The sequence below is a fragment of the Castanea sativa genome, chromosome 3 (genome assembly GCF_040712315.1).
Source record: "Castanea sativa cultivar Marrone di Chiusa Pesio chromosome 3, ASM4071231v1".
NCBI lineage: Eukaryota > Viridiplantae > Streptophyta > Magnoliopsida > Fagales > Fagaceae > Castanea > Castanea sativa.
The window spans coordinates 28,053,382-28,070,041 of record NC_134015.1 but is presented as its reverse complement, the minus strand read 5'-3'; the positions used below and the strand labels follow the sequence as shown (position 1 = coordinate 28,070,041).

The following is a 16,660-nucleotide window of genomic DNA, read 5'->3' as shown; positions in this document are numbered from 1 at the left end:
TTGTAACTAACTAACTAACTAAATCTCAATATAACAATTATTATCCATATGCTTATAGTATTTCTAACAAATACATGAGATTAGTTCTAATCTCATGACCCGCATGGCCTCATCCTATTGATTCTATTATTCCCCATGTGCATTAATAATTTCAACATATACTAAATGTGATTGACATGCTTAGAATTGTAACTAACTAACTAACTAAATAAATCTTAATACAACAATTATTATCCATATGCTTATAGCATTCCTAACACCCACACTCTAACTTAGTTTTATGAGTTATGAGTGATGTAAATTGAGAATGAAAACTTAATCAAACAACACAATTTGATGTAGGACTCAAGAAAAGTGAGTAATAAGTTATAGAAATTGAGTAATGAGTGATGAAAACTCTCTAAATCAAATAGGCCCTAGATGACTCGCCCAAAAATCAAGTTGGGAGGGGGGCAAAGAATAGGAAAGTAACCTACCCCTTTGCCATCCACACTTGTATACTCAAGGATTATATGCTAGTTTTATATTTAAATAAATTATATAAAAAAAATATTTTGATAAGTTTGACAATTAAAAAAGAAATCTATAATGTTGTAGATTGTTAATAGTGGATAAAAAGTGAAGTTAATAGTATGTACCTACCAAAACTAATAAAAACTTATCAATTCAATAGTTAATAAAAGAAAAGTACTATATTTCCCATACTTTCACAACACTTAGAATTAGAATCTACCAATAATTTTTTTTTTTTTCATATTTACTTAAAAATTTTATTGGGAAAATGTTTGGAAAATAACATTTCTGCCGATAAAAATGTTGGGAAAACAAACGGCGGGTTATTGATAAAAGAAAACAAGTGGCGGGAATACGTATAGTTTATTTTGCTTTAGTGTGTGTTACGTTGTTACTTGTATGGATTAGGATTAGGATTAGGTGTGAAAGTCAAATACGAGGGCTTTGACAAGCATAGAGAGAGGTCTTCGTTCCGGCTATTACATACTCAAATCAAAAAGCTTTTTATTTGTTTATTTATTTATTTTAATTTTTTTAAAATTATTCGCAGCGATGGGTAAGGCATCGTCGTCGTCGAAGGCGAAGAGCGAGACCAACAAAAGTAGTAAAACGCACCGTACTACTACATCAACATCAACATCAACATCTACATCTACATGTACAGTGTGGTTTGAGCTGATAAACGATGACGTATTGCAGAAGATTCTAGAGAAGCTACCAGCTTTATCGTTCCCATCGGCGGCGTGCGTTAGCAAAACCTGGAACCAACTCTGCAATCGCATCCTCTCTCGCCCTAGGATCTCTTCTGCTCTCTCTCTCAACCCCTCCCCTCATGTAATTTTACCAATCTACCCTTCACACACAACTTGAAATTAATTATAATTGGATTTTTTTTATTTTTTTATTAGTTTTGGTAATTGTGGCTGATTATTGTGTGTTAAAAATTATTGATAGGTTGCTGTAGAAGAGGTTTTTGATAAGGTGCTGTCTCAGCCGATTCGACCGCATTTCGCTATAGCAAATATTGGCAGCAGATTCAGACTCTTTGAGGCCTTTGGCTTTTGGCTTGTATGTTTCTACTTTCTACTTCTTTATTTCTGTTTCTATATTTCAAGGACGCAGCAGAAATAAAAATTTCTTGTTTTAACAAATTTACACTTTATCCTTCAAATCCATCTAATTTTTGTTGAATTTATTTTAGGCCACATCAACTTTTTAACTTGCCAGATCAACTCTGCGTTTGCCACATATAAATTTTTTTTTTTGAGGGACATGAAATTTATTTAATTGTGTTTTAGTCTTTATAAATTGTGAGGTAATTGTTTGCTAATGCTTATTATAATGCAGATAACAAAAAGATTGGGATCAAATACTCCGTTTATTATTTCTGTTGCTGGTGGAATAATTGGAAGGGATGCTCTTACCAATGAATTTAAAGAGGTTTACATCTCTTCTTATTTGCTACTTTTTTATTAATAAATTGTCATTTTTTTTCTTTTTGGGGGAAGCAAAAGGTAATGGTTTTACTTTTGTTGAATTTTTCTTTTTATTACTTAAATGTTTTTTAATTTTAGTAATTTATTACGTAAATGTTAATGTAGGTCATGTGGGGAGATTTTACTAGTGATTCAGATGATGAAGTTGGTGAGTATATAGAAGATATAAATGATGGGATTGTTTTGACAGTAGGTTATGTACCAGGATTAAAGGTTGAGGCTATGCCTAAGGCTACCCCACCTCTACGAATAGTAAAGGTGACAAATTTGGCAATGCCAATTTTCTCTAATTGGGGTTTTACCGTAGAAATATTGATATTATATTAAAATAATTTATAATGCACAGGTATATTTAAAAACAATCATAATTATATATGTATATGAATTCAAATTATACATAGTGTTAGAATTACAATTTACACATTTTTTGAGTCATGAATTTCTAAAATATGTAATGGTTTCTCATATATATATATATATATATATATATATATATATATATACACACACACACACTAGACTCATTACAAGTGTTTTGTGCGTGCAATAATTCTCTTTTTTATTTATTTATTTTTTTGGATTAGTATTATAATGTTTATAAGTGATACATAAATAATTAACTGGTAAAGTCTTTCATGGTTAAATTAAATATTTGAGGTTCACTGCCTACACTAAAAACTGATTGATATCTTGGTCTGATGATAAAAAGCTTTCATCAGAAACAGACGCCATAGGTTGAAACTTTCTAAAAAAACTGTGTAATTTTTTTTTTTTTTTTTTAAGAAAGAGGTAAGGTAACATCGAATAATGTTTAAAAATGAGATAATATAGTGTCTTAAGTTTTAGGCCAAATGGAGAAGATAAAGGAAAAAACCTAAAACTTAGAAACATTATATTACTCTTTTAACCGATTTGTGTTTTTAATTTAAAATTATTTAACTAAAAGATAGAGGTATTTTAGTGAGTTTAAGAATTTGTGTGAGGATATTTTAGCAAGCAAAATGTTGAAACCCAAACTGAGAATCTTGTTACTATATATATATAATTTAGAATCTTATTGGATTTGGATTCTTCAACTTTTGTACCCAATAATTCACTTACCACAAAAATTTAAAAATTAGATAGGACACATGGCGCAAAATTGAACTCCAATTTAAAATCTGATTGGATTTAGATTCTTCAATTTTTGCACATAATAATTTATTTGATATAAAATTTTAAAAATTAGATGAGACATGCAGTACAAAATTAGACTTTAATTTAAAATTTAATTAAATTTTTTCTATGCCTTGGCTTTAACTATATACATATTAATTAATGTATCCCAAAATGTCCATTTTAGATGATGTGGCAGGGAGCACAAAATAATGAGGATACCAGTTTCTTTTCTGACAGAAAATTGGCCAATTGGGCAATTATGTCAGTTTATTTTATTAGATTAAGATTTGTGGACTTGTACAACTTTTTGTCATTCTTAAGGAAAGTATTAATTTTTTTATGAGCTCTAGAGCAGTTTGAGGGCTTTGACATTTAGAAGTATTTGTATATTAGGAACCTCAAGTGGCAATATTTGACCAGTTTGTGAAGGATATTAAGGATTTCAAAGCTTCTGTTTCGCGTTGTATATCCCCAGCTGGGATCATAATGTCTGGAGTAAGTTCATCCTTCCATTTTGACTTTGAAAAAAAAAAATCATCATTTTACTTCTTTAGAAAAGTTTGTCCTTGCGCTGCTAACTGTGATGTGAATGATGTGATAGGAAGGACCTGTGGACTTGAAACCTGTTATTGATTTGTTGGGTGAGTATTGATCTGCCTATATATATACATATATTATCTTGTATTAGACTTTCTTTTTGAGAGAAAGAAATTAATCTTTGTTTGGTATTAGGTAATGGATGGCTTCCTTTGGTCGATAAAAGATTTTTACTATTACCAGTGACTTGGGGTAGAGTGATAAGTAGCAAGTTTGTGCTTTAGTTGATTACAACTAATGTATTGCAAATTATGCCATGCCAAGGAAAGCTGTCATTGTGGGTGATGAGAGAGACCGCTTTCTAAATTCAATATAGAAGTGGGAATGAAACTAGCAATGTCTGGGGGAGTACAAAATACTTATCAGATGATGGAGCTGGAATATTCGCAAGGGATAGAGACAAGTCTAGTGGTATTTATTTTTGTGTTTATTTGTAAAGTACTCTTTTTTTTTTCTTTTTTTTTTTTGATAGGACACTCTTTGTTTTTTATGTGTCAGATATGAATTGGTACAACGTTTACTAACATTGATACCTCTTATATTATTATGAATTAATAGATTTATGGGTAATCTTGGGAAATAGAAATAAAAATATATGTACAATTAAAAGAGGAGAGGGGTGCTGTGCTTTGTGAAGCTCACCCTTTTCCTATTAATATCTGCCCTCGGTTTTGTTTTTGGGTGCGTTTGGTTCGACGGTAAACCAATTCCGGACGGAAAATCATTTCCGGAAAAAATATTTTCCCGTAAAGAAAATGTACTCATGCTGTTTGGTTGCACCATGGAAAATAAGGGTAGCAAACAAATTCCACTGTTTGGCATTTTCTGAAATTCGTTTTACGGAATTCATTTTCCCATGTTTGGTTTGTTCACACATTTTACGGAAAATATGAAATGCATTTACAAATAAAAACCTGCATTGCCTAGATGAACCTGTAATAGCACAAAAATAATCATCCACTTCAACAGTTACAAAAAGCATCACAAAAATAATCATCGACTTCAACATCAACAAAGAGCATCCGAATATCACGTCGTAATATTTATATCAAAACGCACATAATGTACTTTCACCATTACAAGTCCATGGTATGCAAAATTGATACCTACACGTGGTATTCGAACAGCACACATGTGCCCTACATGCTTAAAGTCACCACACATAACTTGGGCAATTGTATCGTCCCAATAATACAAAAGAGTTCACATCCTACAGTTACAAATACATACATAGGCCGCTTACCGATAATACAATTGTCACATATATCATACAATGTTAGGACCATACTAGTACTACATCACACACAATCCCTACCATCACAATCACTAAACAAACAAGTCGAGTCGAGTGAACAAATAACTATCCATCCAAAGCTTCCTCAACTTAGCCTTGGCCGAAATCCCCTAGCGACCTTCTTATTTTCACACGATGGTCAAAGGCAGCTTGCGAGCATATCTTCACTATACCCATCCGCCGCCAAAGCCATCACCTCGTAGTAAAGACTATTAAAATCAACAAAGCCCCCGACCGATTTCTTTCAAGGCCACGCAATTTCCTTAAGCCGATCGTACAAATCCGCCGAGCGCTATCATCGAGGGAGGTGCACGGCTTCTTTGCGGGACTTTGAAAGTGTAGACCCAAGTGGTGGACGATTCTACCACATTCTTCCCCTTATCCACCACACCCTCCTCCCCATTATCGCCCACCATCTCAAAGGTTTCTCTGCATTCTCATGCTTCCGTGTCAATATCGAAGATATGACTTAGCAAAGCTTCCCGTGGCCAAATCCTTACCCACTACAATGGCCAACTCATCATACAACTTTATCTTCTTGTTCAAAAAATCAGCATGCTTCCGATGCGCCCTGTAACGAGATGTAGAACATACAATAACAATGCAATGATCACTTCACTCATAAATTCAATATTCAATTCAATATTGATGTCATTAGATGATTTATGTGAAATGATAAACAAGTATAAGCTATTGACTTTTTCTAGAAAGTGATTTACTTACTAAAACACAACAATGTGGGGTTTTAATATTTGATGGTTTGAATTGAATTTACATGTAGTCACCTTTGAAAGGTGATTTACACACAAATGAGTGAAACATAGCAATTAAGTTTCATGGCATTCACATTTTTAGTATCTTATATATTTTCATTTCTAAAGTTGGAATTGATAATCCATGCGCTAAGGTACATGTATGATCATTCTAAAACGGACCTAAAACCAAACAATCATCACCCAATATAAGATAATTAGAAAAAAAAAAAAAGAGTAAAATTCAATGGCATCACACGTCAAATATTTTGCTAATAATATAACTTAAACCGCATTAATTCATGTTTGCAAAAACATTTCTTACTTCTAAATTTTTTTTCTATTACCACAACGTACATAATCCATGATTTATGGGATAAGAACAATAGAAAAAATAATGAACAAATATATTTGAAAGCCATACCAAAACTTCATCTTTGTAATTCTACGCATCGAAAGTTATCATTTTTAAGCTATCAACACAACCGAACACACTCTTCTTTGAAGAGTTTGAATGGTAGTCCACATTGTCCTCAAAAAGTACGCATTCGATTCTCAACATACCCAAAGATGGCACTCGACCCCAAACTTGCTCAGCTATCGCCTTGGCGACAAGAGCGAAGGAACCGGGCTTAAAAGTGTTCGAGGGCTTGTTGCCCTTCGTGGCCTCTTCGGCAAGTACAGTTAGCATCGTCGTGTGCATTGGTGGCAACCATCGAAATTGCTTACTACCCACCTTTTCTTTCCCTTTCGACATTACTACATATGATAATTGCATAGTGAGAAGGCCGTTTTGTTAGTTTACCTCACACCTTTACTTATCAAAAAAAATAATTGCATAGTGAGACTAGCATTTAAACAATCCAATTAGCATTCACAAATTACTGTGCATATGAACAACAAATCAAACACACATACAACCACGATTATAAATGTGAACAAACAGAACGAAACAAATACTGGAAATAACAATGTATTGTTGAAAATATATATCCTTACACCACCAAAAGTCTACAGTAAATAGATTAAACATATATAAAACAAGAATATAGTACATATGACAATCACATAAATCTAAATAAAGTTCTACTCTCCACTCCCGGTATAATCGACCACATAGCTTTGCATATCTCATCTCTCTTAGCATTCCACACTACCGCTTTCTGGGACTCTCCTCCATGACCGTGTTTCTTGTTGGAAGCCACTACCCTCTACTTGGTTCATTTAGCAAACTTCCATAATATAGTCAACAGGATCAACTCCCATAATGTGATTATGAATCACACAACATGCTAACACTACTTTCACTTGTGTTTCAAAAGACCAAAATGGTTCTCGCATCCAACACTCGAAAACGTTTCTTCAACACTCCAAATCCTCGCTCAATGGTAGTTCTCAAGGAAGAGTGTTTGAGGTTGAACAATTCTTGTTCATTCTCGTGAGGACGATCACTAAACTCTTTCAAGTGATATCGCACACTCCGATAGGGTGACAGAATTCCATTTTTATTACCATACCCAAAGATCACCAAGATAATACTTACCTACATATGTTCAAAAATAAAACCAAATCACTACTATGCTTCGAAAAATGCACAAAATTTATTAAACTAATAAACTCAAAAGGTGAAGTCATCCTATAATACCCGAGGGAATTGAAAATCCCCGTGGCCTAGCAAATGCATCATTTAACACACGTGAATCATGTGCACGCCTTTCCCATCCAGCCAATACATAAGTGAACTTCAAGTCAAAACTAATGGCCTAACACATTTTGTGTGGTTCCACCTTTGCGACCACGAAACCTTCCTTGTATCGCAGGTGGCAAGTAGATGCACGAACATGTGTACCATCTATCGCTCCAACACAATCCTAATTTTCGACAAACATAATGATTTAGAATTACACAAACTTTCACAATTTACACATATACACAAGTCTTAATATTTACCTTGAAATAGGGGTAGAACCTTCGCTATCCCTTATCTCTCGGGGGTGTATCTTCGCTAGGCGTCTTATTAGAGCTCTATATAATTTCAGTGACCCCCTAAGGACGACGTTGAAGTATCTATGGACAGTTTCGCCTGATCTATGGAACCGACTACCAATTACACGAAACCTCACATTATGACCAAGAATGTGTAAAAATTAGCACTTGCTCCGTAACCCGGACATGTGCGTAGTAGGGCGTATGTGCTCCCCCGTTGAGGATGTGACATAAGTGGTGAAAAGCTATAGGTTTCATCCTAATTTGACTAACACAAAGTCTCTCACTTCCATGCAAAACACTATTTATGTAATGCTCTCTTTCGGCCGCATGATTAACATAAGGCGCCCTAGGCAATCGTCTACGTCGCAATTTCCTTACCAACGCAACCCCCACAAGGAGGACAGATGCAACGAGGCAAGAACCGGCTGCTTTGGTTTTTTTCTTCATCTAAAACATCACAAACATTGTGGTCTAAGAAGTATGCAAACAAGCATGATATTGAGTACACAAGATATATAGAAACAACCACAACAAGAAAAACAATCCAAATTCAAGCAATCTATAGTATTTTTTTTTTTTTTGAACAAGTGAGATCAAAACCATTATGAGCAGCCATAAAATGTTTAATTCCCCTCTAAATAATAATCTAAACATTTTCTACGTAAATGTAGGGTACCCATCAACAAAAACACCAAGAGAAAAATCCCAACAAATCACATTGCATTTAATTAAATAATTGTAAGAGCAAGAAAATTGATATTTCGTATAATTGTAAGAGTAGCAAAATTGAATTTCGATATCAATAATTATCATGGTAAATAACTAGATAATTAAAAACAAAAAAGTAAATCAATAATTAAATAGGTATTTAATTAAATAATTATATATATATATATATATATATATATATATATATATATATATATATATATATATATATATATATATAAGCGTAATGATGTCAACCCGCAGCACCATTTGCGAGGGTGGGTCGGAGGTTTGGTCGGGTTTTGTAGAGGGGTGGGTCGGAGGTTTGTGGGTGGAGGTAGGTGGGTCGGGGGTGTGGGTTTGTCCAAGTGGGCCGGAGCTTTGTGGGGATCGGAGGTGCGTGGGTGAGGTTGTGTGGGTGTGGGCCGAGGTGTGGTCTGAGGTTGTGGGTCGAAGCCGGGTGGATCGTGGATGTCTCAAGTGCGTCTGCAGTGTGGGCGTGGGTTTGTCCAAAGGGCCGGGAGCGGGGATCGAGGAGGAGGTGGGTGAGGTTGTGTGGGTGTGGCCGGAGGTGGGGGTCGTTTGGTGTGTGAAGGGGACTGCGAGAAACGGCAGGAGAAAACTCACCGTGGGAGTGGCGTGCTCGTCGGACGGGGGTGAAGATCGGACCGGCTTCGAGGCTGCGTTTGTTGCTTGACTCGGGAGCCGCCGTGTTTCGGAGCTTGACTTGAGTGCAGCGAGAACGCGAGGGGAAAATGAGGGCTGAATTCAATTGAAGGTAAAATAAGAGTGGAAAAGGATTTCCGGGTCAGGCCTTAATATTTTACGGTCAACTGATTGTTATTTTCCATTTGACCAAATTTTCAGCCCTGCCAAACATCCGAAAACGCGTAAAATCATTTCCTGAAATTGTTTACCGTCGAAACAAACGCACCCTTTATGTTTCCAATTTTCCATTGCTCTCTTATTATGCTCCTTGATATAAGAGTATTGACTACTAATATTTTACTAAGAAAGATGTCAATTTTTATATGCTTATTGCCTATAAAAAATTTCTTCAACTGATTCTATAGAGATTTGGAGAAAATTTGTCTTTGATCAAAGCTTGGATGTGCTCCTTTTGCTGGGTGCAGCGTGTTAGCTAGGAGGCCTTTATTAGAGAGAGGATTGTGTTGGAGAGCTGGTAATGGCAATTCAATAGGGATATGGAAGGATCACAATGCTAAAGTTTTGAATCTCATTGATAGGGATGTGCGATGGTGGAATGTTGGATCTTATTTGTCATCAGGAGGATGAATCTCTAGTTCATACACTGAGGTTCTGTGCAGTGGCAGATTTTGTTGTCTCTACAATAAAATTTCATATATGCGATCGTGATTATGGTGATGTGCGACAATTATTTGATGATCTGATCCAAAAATTAACCAAGGAAGATTTTGACCTGTTCGCAATAGCAGCTTGGCATATTTTGATTCAATCGCAATAGCTATTTTCTTGGTGAACGATTTGGAGATCCTTCAATGATGGTTCAAGATAGTATGAAGCTGTTGCAGGACTTAGCTGCTAGTCAAACTTCTTGGGCTCCCTCAGTAATGGGCCTAATGGCTGATTTGATTGCAGACCAGATCAGATGGATACCTCTAACTTTAGGCAGATATAAACCAAATTGGGCTCTACATTATAAGGTTTTGGATTTAATGGGTCTTTCTATTTTTATGAGATAAGATTCCCTCCCATTGAATCTTTCGATTCCCCCCAATTTTTATTTAGACTAAAGATATGTGGTATTTAAAAATTAAATAAAAAACATGTGGCACATCCAGCTAGAAATGAGAGGTTTTTGGAAGATTCCCAGGGTAGGGTGAAAGGTGCTAAAAGTTCAAGGTCGCCACTACTTGCCTCACGCCTGGATTCTTTTGTGCATTGGTGCGTTGGAAACTATCTGGTTTTATGTGGAGATTGGTATCTTTGATGTAGAAATTGAATAGGATGATAGCAAATCCATGCCTGTTGTGGATGTGTCTTCCTTTGCAACCTAGGGCTGTTTGTTGGAGGAAATAAAAGAGCTAATGGAGCAACCTTGGTCTTGTGTTTTACGTTATACAAGCTGTTGACCAGTCCCTCGTACGATTTGAATTTTAATATTTTATGAAAGAATCATTTGCTTTCTTATTTATAAATACTAACCCTTGTTATGCACGAAAATCTACCTATTTGTGAAATATACTAAAATAATTTTATAAAATTTTAAATTGATTAAGAAATTACACTATTGCATGATTTGCTCTTATGTGACTTCAAATTTGAGTTACAATTTGATAAAGAAGTCATTACTTGAATGTGCAATAATTTACAAAAAAATTGTCAGACAGTTTCAGATACTGCAAAAAAATAACTCAAAATTTAGATATTAAAACTTATGAAAGCCCAAAAAATATTAAAGAATCAGATAATTCATTGCTTAGAAATTATTGAAACAAAACAAAATATATATGATTAAACAATAGAGAAATATAAGAGAAAGATGGGTTACATTCAAAATAATAATCCATGACTATAACTATTGAAAGAAATCAAAAGATTCAAAGCCTACAAATTACAGACAATATATATGTGTGTGTGTGTGTGTGACTACACAAATTCAGATGTTGAAACTTCCAAAATACCAAAAAATATATATAATTAAATAATAAGTTATTGAAACAATTCAAAAAATATATAACTACTCAAAAGAGAAATATAAGAAAAAGAAAAAAGTACACGAACCCATAAAGCAAAAAGTTTTAAATTTTAACGGGTCTAAACTTTAAATGAACCTTATCAACATATGGCCCACGCTAACAAATGTTAAACAGGAGCCCAAGTTGAAATAATGAAACTCATACCTCCTCTTAATATATCGTATATAAGCTTTCTACCCAAGAAATTAACATACTTTCATATCGTGAGGTGATACAAAGACATATGAAGTAGCAGCAACCTTAAATTTCAATTATTGCAAGGTTTTTTATCTTGTAAAAAACGGCTAATGAGAGTTTAGTGGTTCATGTACGAAAATTATTTTTTTTAAAAATACATGAAAAACCATAAAATATATACTTTTTTTTCAACAAAGTAGAGGAGAAGAAAATAAAAGAAAAAGAGCTCATACCTCTACTCGGCTTTAATATATATATATATATATATATATATATATATTGGGGCTTGTATTGCTTTTATAGTGTTCTTGATTAACCTCGTAAATTTGGAAATAAATTATCAACGTTTGAGTTTGAATTTAAGTTGAACTTGTTAGAGAGATAAAATTTCATTTTTTGTTAAATTTGGACTAAACAAAAATTAAAAGTTCAATTAGTGTGAAAAACACTAATGAACGTTTAGACCCTCAATTTCAAATATCCAACACAAGCTTATACCCAAACAATAGATTGCGAAAAAATAGGTATAAGCAAAAACTCAAACAAATAAACAACTCTACACCATAATTAATCACAACTCAGCAGCAATTAAAGGTAGAGAGAAAGGGTTAGAGAGATGCAAGCACAAGGATAATACCGGCACGTGTTATTGAAGAGAAAACCAAAGATCTCGGCGAAAAACCTTTCCGCCACCTTCCAAGCGGTAAAATAATCCACTAAAAAATTAAGTTGGGATACACGAATAGCAATAGACCCTCCAAGCGTAATCTACCCAATGCACCTAAGCCTTCCAAGCTTCTTGCTCCAACAGGGTTAACCCTAACCATATCTTCTTTAGCTTCCCGGATCTCGCTATAAGCCCATTGCATCAACCAAATGAATTGATCATCTCCGAACTGCTTCCCAAACACCAAAATACCTCCTCATTGATGTGAGTATAGTAGATAAAGATTTGCAAATGTACCTCTCAAAGATATGTCAATGAAGAGGATGAGAGTAGAGGAATTTGGAGAATCAAATGTATAAGATTATGGATGAGTCAATCTTGGTTTTCTCTAGGGTTTTTCTCTCAAAATTCTTTCAAGAATCTCTCTACATTTTGTGGGTATAAGAGTATTCATAGTAGTGTACGTGAGGAATGTGAAAAGTCATTTTTCTGCATAACAGAGCATTCTGGCGACTCAGTCTCGAGAGTGGGACAAGTTGCGAGTTTGAGTCGCAAGATAACTGTCAGGCTAAACTGTACTTTTTGTCCTGTAGTGCTCCAGCTGTTGTGACCCTTCAGCTCTGCATGCTTCACATGTGTGGCATTTTGAAGAGTTGCCAGTTGCGAGTCACTCGCGAGATCCAGTTGCGAGAATCCTCCAATGCACACACACTTGAGTTTCCTCACACTTTCTAACGCACAACCCTTACATAATTCTCACCTAAATACAGGGTATCTAATTGCTGAATTACAAGCAAATTTGGCACAGTATAAAGCCAACACATGATTGAATAAATTCAACCTTACAAATTTTTTTTTTAATTTTAAAAAATTATAATGATGAGTTTGAGTTTAAGTTGGACTTGTTAGAAAGATAAAGTTTCATTCCTTATTAAGTTTGAACTAAACAAAAATAATTTTATTTAAAAAAAATGATAATGATGTGGTAAACTCTAGAGAGGTCAATAAAAAGTCAAAGACTTCGGTTTATATATATATATATATATATATATATATATATATATATATATATATATATATATATATTTATTTATTTATAAATTCTTTAAAGTATTTGTTATTAAAAAGAAGTATTAAATAATAGTTAGCTAAATAAATATTAAGGCTTTTTTTTTTAGAGAGAATATAACAAAGAAATTAGTGTCAGTTTGAGAACAACTTATTTAGCTTTTTTGCTATTTTTTTTTTTTGTTGCTAAAAGTGTATTAAAGTATACTTGTACTTAAAAAAAATAAGGTTTAAAAAAGGTGTATATAAAAGTTAAAAAGCAAAAAGTTGGCTTTAAAAGTTGGTACCAAACACATTTAAAAATAGACAAAAAAAATTCCTTTAAAAAAAGCTATATATCATATCATCTTCATCACATTACCTTCTTAAACAAGGGTGATCTTACATTAATGATGGGTAAGATATAATAATTTATTGAATGGACAAAATTGTCCATACTAATGAATTTTATTTTCAAAATTATCCAAATTTTTATTAAACCCTAGCCACTTTCTCATCAAAATCAAATCCCAGCCTCCAGTTTCTTTAAGACATTCTCCTCTCTCCCCGTGTGTGTGTATGTTAAAATACTTTTTATTCTCAAAAAAAAATAAATCTCATCCTCCTCTCTCTCTCTCTCTCTCAAGACTCTAGCACCGATGACAAACACCACCATCGACATCATCTCTAGTGCTCTTCTTCATCAATGTCTATTTTTCCTCTCCCACAGTATACACCACCATAGTCTTTGTTTCCTATGGTTTCAGATTCAGTTTCATTGGGAAAATTTCAATTTCAATTTTTGATTATCTATATTAAGCCCTAGAGTTTCAATTTTGTCTCCTCCATCTACATTTCACCGGTGGTCTCTCTCTCTCTCTCTCTATCTCTCTCTCGCTCCCCCCCCCCACTAAGGAATGGTGGAGATTGGAGTATATTCTTGAATATTGGTTTGTTCTTTGTTTGTTTGTTTGGTGAGAAAGTGAAGAAAATGAATAAATTTTGTTTATTTTTGTGGATCTAAGTTGTTTGGTTGGAGAGAAAGTGTGGGAAACGGAAAGAAAAATGTTTTAATTTTTATGGATTTGAATTATTTGGTTAGTGAGAAAGTGTGATAAAGATTTTTTTTGTTATTTTCTGGTTTTTAATTAAAAATTAAAATTTTGTTTAGTTTTGTAAAATGGATATTTTTGGAAATTCAAAAGTAAAAATTGTATTGATCCTGTGAATGTTAGGAGCCAATCAAGTACAGTAAAGTTATATCATTGTAATGAGAATACATGAATCTAACATTACAATAATGTTATATTACTATAATGTAGCATCATGCGAACCAAATGCCCCCTTAAACTAATGTATGTGTAATACTTTGCACCCTACCTTCTATTTGGCAGTAAATTTGGATTAAAAAAAAGTCACACAAGTCTCATGTAACTTTTTTTGGTGTACATGTATGTTAGAACCTCATTCATTTACCTTTTGTTCATGTGTTTGTTTCTAAAAAAAAGGTGTTATTTTACTTTTATGCCAGGTCCTTATCGAATTTAAACTCTTCCATTGTTACCATTGCTTGTGACTAATGAAAACATACTACCCTCACTGACTTTTTTCACGTCACATAGTGACATTAAGAGCACTAGCATTAGGTGTGCCAAATGACAAAATATGGCATTTGGCACACCAAACACCAAAAAAAACTCACATCAAATGTTCAAAATGCTAAAAGATTTAGCATAGGTGAATGATACCGTTCCAAATTTGGAACGATATGGACACAAATGCTAAAAAATTAATCTTTTTCTCTCTCCTCATACATATCTTTTCATCTCAGTCCCATGGGTCTCAGTCTCTTACTCTCTTCCTCTATCACTCCCTCCTCTCTCGCTCACACCTCCACCTCACCATGCTGCCACCTCGCCATGCCGGCCACCCACTATGCCACCAACTGGTATTGGTTTGGTGCTATGCTCATGATTATTTGGTTATAAATTTTCTCTTATTTGTGGTGATATTATAATACTCAATAATAATAATAGTATTAAAAAAAGTTATCCAACCCATGGGTCCAATTCAATCCACGTGAGTTGGGTTGGACCCCTGTGATGGGTTGGATATTTTTAACCTACCATGATGGGTTGGGTTTAAAAAACTTCTCAACACGAGTCAACTCAACCCATGCACACCCTAATCTTCCTTTTTATTTCCTTAGCAACAAAACAACAAAATCATCCATATTTTTATTATTTCAATTCTTATAATATTTTAAAATACATGCTCCTTCCATGGGTTTGGTAGCAAGAGGGAGAACAGCAACTTGGTTTGCAATCTCACAAAATCCTTGTATGGTCTCAAGTAAGCTAGTAGGCAATGGTTCTTTAAACTGTCTACTACTATCATTAGTCATGGTTTCATTCAGTCTAAGTATGATTATTCCATGTTTACCAGAGTACAAGGTGATGTTATCATTGTCATTCTAGTGCATGTAGATGATATTCTGGTGGCTAGCAACAGTTTACAAGCTATTATAGATTTTAAAGAGTTTCTTCATGATCAATTCAAGCTGAAAGATGTTGGTACTTTAAAGTATTTCTTGGGATTGGAGGTGGTAAGAACTTCCAAAGGCATTAGCTTATGCCAGAGGAGGTATGTACTAGATTTGCTTGTAGAAATTGGTCAACTTGCAGTCAAACCAATGGAACAAAACCAGAAACTGTCAAACTATCATGGATAGTTATTGACAGATCCTTCACATTATAGGAAACTACTTGGAAAGCTGTTGTATCTGACTTTGACCAGACTTGACATAACCTTTAGTGTACATCAAGTTAGTCAATTCTTTTCATAGTCAAGGCAGCCACATCTTCAAGTAGCTACTAGTATGCTTAAATACTTAAAGGGTGTACTGGCCAGGGATTGTTCTTCTCTGCTACTTCTAAGCTACACCTTAAAGGATATTGTGATTCTAATTGGGCCAGCTGTCCTGATACCAAAAGATTGATCACTGGTTTTCGTGTATTCTTGGGTGATTCTCTCACATCTTAGAAGTCCAAAAAGCAGCACATAATGTCAAGGTCTTCTGCAGAATCAGAGTATAGAGCAATGGCAGCTCTTGTGAGTGAATTTGTGTGGATGATTGCCTTGTTTAAGGATCTAGGAGTTGATCGTACTCAGCCTGTCCTCCTTTATTGTGACAGCCAAGCTGTAATCCACATAGCAGCCAATCCTGTCTATCACGAGAGGACAAAACACATTGAATTGGATTGCTACTTTGTAAGTGAGAAGAAACAAGATAAGGTAGTGAGGACTTTCCATGTTTCAACCAAACATTAGCTGGCAGATCTACTCACAAAGCCACCTGAACATCAATAGTTCAATAACCTTCTTCTCAAGATGGGCATAAACAACATTTATATATGCTCCATCTTGAGGGGGAGTGTTGCAAAGATTGAAGAGTGCAAGCTGAATGAAAACGACAAGTAGCTTAGCATTAAAGCAGTCTAAACTACCTGCAGCTTAGCAAT

At 34.4% G+C, this 16,660-nt stretch overlaps 1 protein-coding gene across 3 annotated transcripts; it reads left to right on the top strand.

The window, feature by feature from the left end:
* The first annotated feature begins 993 nt into the window (after nucleotides 1-993).
* On the top strand, nucleotides 994-10,585 carry LOC142627487 (F-box/LRR-repeat protein At5g63520-like). 3 transcript variants are annotated; one of them, XR_012842856.1, is made up of 8 exons: nucleotides 996-1,347; nucleotides 1,468-1,581; nucleotides 1,861-1,953; nucleotides 2,115-2,267; nucleotides 3,561-3,662; nucleotides 3,769-3,808; nucleotides 3,900-4,175; nucleotides 9,641-10,585. XR_012842856.1 is itself a non-coding variant. In XM_075801363.1 (7 exons), exons 1-7 carry the CDS (start codon nucleotides 1,066-1,068, stop codon nucleotides 3,986-3,988), a joined length of 873 nt encoding a protein of 290 aa, XP_075657478.1. In that variant the 5' UTR covers nucleotides 1,064-1,065; the 3' UTR covers nucleotides 3,989-4,441. The 3 variants fall into 3 exon arrangements, 2 of the variants coding, with proteins under 2 accessions (XP_075657479.1, XP_075657478.1); XM_075801363.1 differs by lacking the exon at nucleotides 9,641-10,585 and having other exon boundaries at nucleotides 1,064-1,347; nucleotides 3,900-4,441; XM_075801364.1 differs by lacking the exons at nucleotides 3,561-3,662; nucleotides 9,641-10,585 and having other exon boundaries at nucleotides 994-1,347; nucleotides 3,900-4,212.
* Nucleotides 10,586-16,660: the final 6,075 nt, after the last annotated feature.